Source organism: Geospiza fortis, unplaced genomic scaffold, assembly GCF_000277835.1.
Source record: "Geospiza fortis unplaced genomic scaffold, GeoFor_1.0 scaffold78, whole genome shotgun sequence".
Classification (NCBI taxonomy): Eukaryota; Metazoa; Chordata; class Aves; order Passeriformes; family Thraupidae; genus Geospiza; species Geospiza fortis.
In genome coordinates, this window is record NW_005054339.1 from 2,834,708 (window position 1) to 2,843,197 (window position 8,490).

At 47.4% G+C, this 8,490-nt stretch overlaps 1 protein-coding gene across 1 annotated transcript in view; it reads left to right on the plus strand.

Annotated features, from left to right (window-relative positions):
- Positions 1–8,137: 8,137 nt before the first annotated feature.
- GLYCTK (glycerate kinase) overlaps positions 8,138–8,490 on the plus strand; it is a 4,484-nt gene continuing 4,131 nt past the window's right edge. The window contains exon 1 of the mRNA XM_005422428.2: positions 8,138–8,485. Coding sequence (XP_005422485.1) covers positions 8,249–8,485 — 237 coding nt within the window. The 5' untranslated portion in view covers positions 8,138–8,248. The remainder of the gene's footprint in view (positions 8,486–8,490) is intronic.

Sequence of the window (8,490 nt, forward strand, 5' to 3'; positions counted from 1 at the left end):
CGTCATTTCCGGTGCGGTCCGGGCGGGCTGGCCGTGCTGCGGGCCGTGAGGGGCTGCGGGACAGCCGCGCCCTGTGCGGGATATCCCCGTGTGATGTCGATTTAAGGCGTTTTTCGGAGTTTCCAGTGGAAACTAGAGAGAAATGCGCTGGTCGGCAGCCGGCTGAACATGAGCCCAGGCGTGCCCGGGTGGCCTAGAGGGTCAGTGGCGCCTGGCCTGTACCAGCCATAGTGTGGCCAGCAGGAGCAGGGCACTGATTGTCTCCCTGTCCTGGGAACTGGTAAGGGCACTCTTGGAGTGCTGCGTCCAGTTCTGGGCCCCTCACTCCAGGAAGGGCATTGAAATATTGGAGCAGGTCCAAAGAAGGCCAGCAGCGCTGGGGAAGGGTGTGGAGCACCATCATATGGGGAGCGGCTGAGAGAGCTGTGGGTGTTTACCCTGGAGAAAAGGAGGCTCAGGGGTGACCTTATGTTCTCTACAACTGCCCCAGAGGAGGTTGTAGCCGGGTGGGGCTTGGCCAGCTAACCACTGACAGGATGACAGGACACAGCCTCAATCTGTGCCAGGGGAGGTTTAGGTTGGACATCAGGAAGAATTTCTTCATAGCAAAGGTGCTTAGACGTTGGGATGGGCTGCACGGGGAGATGAGGGATCACTGCCCATGGAGGTGTTCCAGGAAAGGCTGGCTGTGGCCATATGGGGTCAGGGTGGCACGGTGATGCTAGGCCATAGGTTGGACTCGGTGTCTCAGGGTTCTTTTCCAACATAGGTGATTTTGGCTGTGCCGGCATCTCAGCAGAGCCCGGCAGGGACAGCCTCAGGGCAGCCCAGCTGACCAGGGAGCATCCGTCAGCTCCCTGTCCTTTGAAATACACTGTGATCACTTTCACACCCTTCCCCTCCCACTTTCAGTCAAGCAGTCAGCACATTTTTATTTCCCAGTAATCTTTATTCCTCTAAATACTTGTTGGCAATATTAGAGCAGCCCCACAGCTGTAGCACCTGCTCCTGCGCCACGTGGGCTCTCAGGTAAAGGTGGGCAGCACACACTTAAGCCTTTGAGAAACACACTGTGGCTTTTGAGGATGCTGTTCCAGTACACACACCTTGGAACTGCTTTTTTTCTATCACAAATCCTGTTGACAGGCTCAGTGTGCATGTTTTGTGTATTTCTTACCTTAAAAAACTGCTCTTGGAGTATAAGAGTAGCTGTGAGAATCTCACCCCATGAAGTTTGCTGCTATTTTAAATTTAGAAGCCAGCAGATCTTGTCACTTTGATCCCCCAGAAACACAATCAAAAGAAAAAAATAAACTGTAGATGCCTTCCTGAACGTTAATTGCATTTCCTTTCAAGGTGTCCAGAATAGAGTTTGATTTTGCTTTTGGATCCTGTTGCCCTCCTGTGGTCAAACCTCAGCAAGTCCAAGGACTGTTAAAGCTCTGCACGTCCTTCAAACAGGCTGAATTATTTTGTGTGCATTTATTTTTGTCTGATTTAGTTAATTGTTTCTTTTCTCAGAGTCCTTGCCCTCGCTGTTTGCTTGCTGGAGCTCCCTCTTACATGTTTAAAGATCTCATACTTCTGTGAGTTTGGCTCTCAGAATGATTTACCTTTTTTACTTTGAAACAAAGTCAAGACTTTCACAGGGGAGTCCGGGGATACCAGAACACACCCTCATTCCTCCCGAGGGTCTCGGGGTCAGCTGCCCCTTTGTTAGGCCAGTTCAAAACCCACAACTGATTTATTTTCCTGTGATAAGAGGTTTTAGAAGAGCTGGGAATGTCGTGCCTCCTGCACACTCTAAATTGCAGGATCAGAGCCTGGATTATCTCCTGCAGGCCCGGAGGTGACTCACCAATAACATCATAAGACAATTTACTTCAAAACACCTACAATACTTAGCTAAGTTTTAGAGTTGTATAACACCGTGGGTTGTTGATTTGATATTTTGTCACTTCCTTTTTATTCTTCTGCCTTTCTTCCTAATCGTTGGAACTTAGTTTGTCAGTTTATACCAAGCTGGAATTTAGCTGGCAGGATAATTGGATCTCCTAGAAGAATGTCATATTAAGTAGGAATTATGGATAATGCCCCTGCAAAATTAGTTAATGGAAAAAATGTTTAATTGCTGCTTGAATAATATCGATCAAATGCAGTTATTCTACCTATGCATTTCTGTATTAGATACCATGGAACCTGCACAACACAGGCACTTGTGCTTGCTCAGCACCAAAATTCACACTTCTCCCTGCTGAGTGCCCTGAGGTTTCTCTGGGCCCCGACCTTGAGTTTATCCCAGTTCCTCTGGAAGGTGCCTCCATTGGCAGTACCCCAAACTCTGTGCTGCTCTCTGGGTCACTAATGAAGCTGTGGGCCAGCACAAACACCAGCAGAGTCCCTGTTGATTACCAGCTGTCAGCTGGACCCCGAGCCACTGCTTTCTGCCCTCTGAGCCCCGTGGTCAGGCTGCTTTCCAGCTGTGACTGCCCAGCCCACCCTCCAGCGTGCTCGCAGGAATGATGTCAAAAACCTCAGCAAAGTCCAGGCAGTTCACATCTGCTGCTTTCCACCTTCCCCACAGCCTCTTGTCTCAGCCCAGAGGGCAGCTGTAATTGTCATCCTGTGACTGATTAAGATTCCTGGCTCTTTCTCCTCTTATGTTATTTCCAGCTGAGGAGCTCATAATTTTCTGCTATTAATCCCAAAGACCATGACCTTGTATTTCGCAGCACTGAATTTCAACCCCTTTCTACTATTCCAGTCCTCAAGGCTCGCAGCTTTTCATCTTCTCTAGAATACTGTGATCCTTCCCTGGATTTTAAATGACTCTCATCTTTGATGGCAAGTTGACTCAGAATAGGGAGCTTGAGAAATTACAGCATGAAAGGAAGTAGACTTGGCATGGGCTTGGCTTCAGGGTAGTAATGTTCTGTGTTGAGCTACAGAAGAATTTTTACTGAAAATTTTTTCTTCCTTGCAATCCCCAGAGCATGGGAAAATCATTTCCAAAAGGTATATAGGGAGTGAAGGGAGTGTGACCTAGAAAAACTAGTAAGATGCATATGTCAAATCCAGTTAATTTTTTTTTGCTAATGATACTGATCTATATATATAAAATGCTGAATAGAACACTTATCTTCCCTGTGTTTGGCCTTAAGCCACATTCCCCATCAAAGGCAAAGAAACCCTGTTGACACTTTCCTGGTGAGTAAATCAGTCATGAGAGCAACATATTTCTTTTCCAAGCACCATATAGAAAGCCATGTACTGGAAACTAGGACTCCTGGGTTTCCCAGAGCTCAGCATATTCTTAAAACAAAGGTATCCAGGCTCCATCCTACTTTCTCCCTTGCCTGCCTGGCAAACCCTCTGGTCTCGTCATACTGCTGCTGACCACCCTGATACTGTTTCCCACTTCTGGATGCAGGAGCACTGCAGTGAGAGGGGGCAAAGGGCCCCTCACCCTGTCCCTGCACACCCACTCGTGCACTGGACCCTTCATAGCTGCCCATCCTTGCTGCAGACATTTTCTCTTTTGCCAAATGTGAATGAGGCAGTGCAGTAATTTTATGCAAATCCATGTGCAGATTAAAAAATTAATCAAATTCTGAAATTTTCATTTAAAGAGATTAGTCTTGAAAAATCCCCCATCTAATCCTCCCAGAATAGTCACTTGGAACAAGCCTTCAGTGTGTTGTTTCCCTCCTGGGTTTAGTGCATCTCCTGGAAAATTTTCTTGTAATGCTTTTGGGACCATGTGGAGCAGCAAGCTTGGGTTTGAGCAGGGCTCACCAGGCGAATTAAAGTTGATATATCAAATGATAGAGGAGATGTGTCAGTAAGTAGGAACGGGGGAGTTTAAGGCAGTGAAATCTCCACTTTGTTGTACTTCATAGGTAAATTCCCCTGGTGATGCAGGAGAAACAGAAGCAGGGAGCCTTGGTGAGTCTGTCAGTAATTTACATGCCGAGAGGCCAGAAAAAAGTCACGCAGCAAGAAAAACGAGGAACAAGAGACATTGCTAAAATTGCTGTGTCTGGGAGTTTACTACTGTAATCTATCTTTTAGAGCTTGAGCTCAAAATTATCCTCCAACAACTGGGGTTTGATCCAGTGCTATCTCAAATATTTTCCTAACCCCTCAGGGATTTTGAAGCTGACCCTGTACAAGGTGTGCCAGCCACCCGTCCTGGGGGAAATCCAGAGGCATCCTGACAGCATTGAAACTAAAGTAACTTAGGTCCCTAAAGTTCTCAGTTAAATCATGTATTCTGGCACAGCATCCTCTGATCTCACAGCACCTGAAATGCTCAGGATGTCTGTATGGTTAGGTTGGCCTGCAATAAGCTCAATTGCCCCAAGTTCACAAAAACCACAAGCCCAAGATGCAAATCCTTGAACAAACCTCCAACCACAGCACCTGGAATAGCTCAGCTCTGCCCAGTGATGGCAGACTGGCCTCTAGAAAGGAGTATTTTTCTCGCTTTCAAGTACCTGCCATGGAGTGAGGTGCTGGCTCATTTTTCTCACTGCATGGGCATGGCCAGCTCATTTGTTCACTGTTTTCTTCCCCAGCATGCCTCCAAGTTTATGGCTCAGACTCTGCCCTGCTATGTCCATGCTTTTGGTCTCTTGCCACCATCCAATTTACTTGGCAGCTTTACCACATTTCTGCCCCTACTGCTGGATTCTTTCTGTCTCCCTCTGACTTTGGCTCCTTGCCTGCAGAATTGCTTTAATTAAAAAGTTAATGAAAGGTAATGCAAACGAGCGTTTTGCCTGTATTTTATCACAGTCCAGCTCCTTCCCCTCCCTCTTTCCCAGAGAAGGTGAAAATGAGAAGCTGGGGTTTTGCTGCAGTTTGGTGTGAGAGCTAACAGTGGAAATTTCTACAGGCTTAGGAGGAGCCCTCTGAAGAAAGAGCTTATAATAGTGTGTGTAGATTATTATAAGTGCGTAGATTATTCATGAATGAAAGCTGAGGAAGTTTTCATTTAAAGGGGATTAATATAAACCCCTTACAATCCTCCAGCTCTCTTTGGAACAGGCAATTCTTAGCATCATTTTCATCCTAAGCTTAGTACAAACTTACAGGAAACTTTTCAAAAGACTGTCTATATCCCAACTCCAAATTATCCCAACCAGGGACAAAGGGAAGGTGTGAAACCTGAACCTCACTTGTGCCTCTAGCTTGTCACCTTATATCCATATAGAAGAGGGTTCATTCATCCTTAAGTGATTTTCCTGAGAAACTGGGAAACTAAGATTAGTGCATGAAGTAATATGAGTCACATCATCAGCCCTTTCTCCCAACCCAGATTCCTCACAGCCAGCAGTGGGAAGAGGAAAACGCAGGGATGTGAGGGTGTAATTTCCCCTCGTGCAATATGTAGCAGTTAACAGGCAATTACACCACTTCTAAACCCACCATCTGGGGAGGGAGCATGAGACCTGCCATTTGGGTTATTTTTCTTTCCACTACTGCCTGTGTTTTGGGGTGATATTCAGTTCTCTTGATCTTGTTTTTAAAGCCTTAGTAAAATGAGTAGGAGTTTTATTTTTTGTTAATATCTACAGTGGATTTCATAGCACTGATTTATAGCTGTTCCCTGATGACATTTAGTACCCAGTGCCTGAGACTGTATAAATAAATTACATAAAAAGGGATTTGTGGTATCATTAACAGCACCCCCATTCCAAGGGGAGTCTCCAGTGAGCCTGTGTGTCTAATCAGAGCTGACAAGGAGCAGAGTCACACACTGAGACATCCAAAGCAAATGGATCTGTGCCAAATTCAGCTCTCTGTTGCACTGGTATGAAGTTGGATAACCTGAGTGCAAGGGGGTTTTACACTGTATTTACTCTGCCTTTACACCTGTGCTCTGAGATCAGTGTCAGGCAGCGAACCCCAAAATCCTGAGATGCAGTAGAAAGGCGCTTGCTGGCTCCCACAGACTCTGGATCAGGCCTCGATGGTTAAAATATAATCTGAGTTCAGAGTGCAGAAAACAGATTACATGCCTGCTATTGTACTGAAATGCTTTCCAGAGTAAGCATTAGCAGAATGTACACAAGTGCCAGATGAATTAAGCTGGCATTTAGTTTTTCCACATCCAGTAGGAGAGGATTGCCTTTAAAGAACTCCTGCCTGCTGTGTGGTATCTGGAGCTGGAGCTGCCAGGAGGGCACGTGTGACAGGAGCCACGGCTGCAGGTCTGCTTGTGCTCAATTTCCCCGGGCTTCAGGGTCAGCGGCGCACAGAAACATCAAGGCAGAGACAAAGCCTGTTAAAAACTTTGGGGCTTTATTTTCTTAAACTCTCCTGGCTCCCTTTAAGCTTTTCTTCTCCAGCCTTTCCTGCAAACCCTGTATTGCAGCTCAGACGAGGTGACCTGGGGTGTGATGCACCTCTGCTTTGTAGCACCTTCCTCTGATTGCACTGTGCCCAGGGCCAGGTGAATCAGGGACCTGCTGGGAGCAGAGACGCTTATCTCAGTTCCTGAGAGGTGCAGGGCTGACTTCCCTGCGGTCAGCACAGTTACTCTGGCCCTCATTGAAGTGGGGTCAGTGGCAGAAGCAGCTGCCATGAAGTTTTAAGAGTCTAGTAACAAAGTGGTCAGAGCACCCTGTCTTTTGTTCTCCTGTCTCCTAGTGGTTGAAAAGCCAGTTCTTCTGACAGCACCTAGAGGGAGTACACATCGGTAGTTAATCTGCCTTGGCTTTTGGCTTTAAAATCTGTTCTCCTAAGCAATGAATCGTTTACTGCTAGCCTCGTTCTTAAGGGTCTTTTCCCACTTCAGTGGGAGATTCTTGGGGCTCTTTCTCTGACAAACTTTTGATTCTCTGTAGAGCCTTACCTATAAGTCCCTTGTCCCAATATATCAGTGTTCCCAAGTTTCAATGCCTAAGAAGGTGTGTAGAGGTTTTCTCTGTAGATCTTTTGGGTCCCTGCAGCAAAATAAGGCAGATTTAGACCCAGAGGAGCTGTTGAAAAGCTTGTCCAGCTTAATGATTAACACCTTGCAATGCTAGGGAGTGTCAGGACAAAGAGACCTCTGGACTCCTGAGCTCTCCTAAAAGAAGCCCTTGCACAAAACACATTCGTTTACTTGAGAGAGGATTAACTCTCTCTCAGGGAATTTCAATGGGTCTGTGATCAAGTGTGTTGCCCTTGCTGCTTCAGCCTCCTGGCACCCTGCCTTAAGTGCCATGAGCAGGAGAGATGCAGATCACAAGGATCTTTGATCCTCAGAAACCAGCAGTGAACTTGCTGCCAGTTAACAGAAGGAAGGAGAAATGCTGGGAGGGAATAGATGTGTGTGTGCTGGCAGGGGCCACCTTTCCTCTGTCAAGACAAGTATCTGCCCTTGAGCAGCTGAGATCTTTTGGTCCATGCACAGATCTGTTGCAGATAATGCTAATGCTCAGTGGAGAGCAGCTCAAATGGGCTTTCACAGACACGGCTTCCACAGACACTTTGCCTGGATATGAAGTCTTATTTGGGCTCTAAATGTGTTTTTAATGGATAATGAGGAGTGAAAGAGAAAGGTAAATTAAGCCTTGTGTTAATTTGCTGTTTGGTGAGGAAACCTCATTACTGGTCTCTCTGTGGCCACCAGCAGCAAGGGATGAGGCAGCCAGCAAGGCTTGTTTCTCCTCAGTCTGTGTCTGATGCTGCAGGGACACATGGGGCAATGCACAGCCAGAGGATGACATCAGCATTTGGCTGGCATGGGAAGGGAGTTAATGTAGTGAAAAGCTGTTCCACCCAGATGCCCTGCTCTCTCCAGGACAGAGAGCAGCTTCCACAGTTTGGAAAGGTGTCAAACGCTAAGCACATAGAAATGATGGCTTGCCAGTGGCAAATCTACAGTGATGGAAAAGCTGGCTGGCAGAGATCACCTTCCCTGCAGGAGGTGATGAGATTGCAGGGGAATCACAAACTGACAGATAGTTTGAATGTGACACTGTCCTTCCCTTCCTCCTGCCTGGGGAAAAGTTAGAAAATGCTGCTTGGATGGCACCTTAATCTAGGGGAAACAGGAGCTAGAGTTCCACAGTTCATGTTTTGACCTCTCTGTTCTTTCTGTGACAGCCCTGTCTCTTCTACTAGCAAAAATGTTCACTTTCCCTTGCAGGTTGGAGGCTGCTGGCTGTTTCAGCCCTTGATGCCTTGCTAGTGCTGGCAGGGAGTGCAGAAGCCCCCCCACAAGGCAGAGTGGCTCAGCCCTGGCAGCCTGTGCACCATGTCCCTCCGCGAGCACGCGCTGTCCCTGTTCCGTGGCGCTCTGGGCACCGTCCGCCCAGCTCCCATGCTGAGGAGGGCTCTGAAGCTCCAGGGAGATGGGAGCCCTCAGCTGCTGGTGAAGGACCAGGCCTTTCCACTGAAGAGGGACCTGTACCTGGTGGGTTTTGGAAAAGCTGTGCTGGGGATGGCTGCAGCAGCAGAAGAGATCCTGGGAGACCACCTCACTCGGGGGATTGTCAA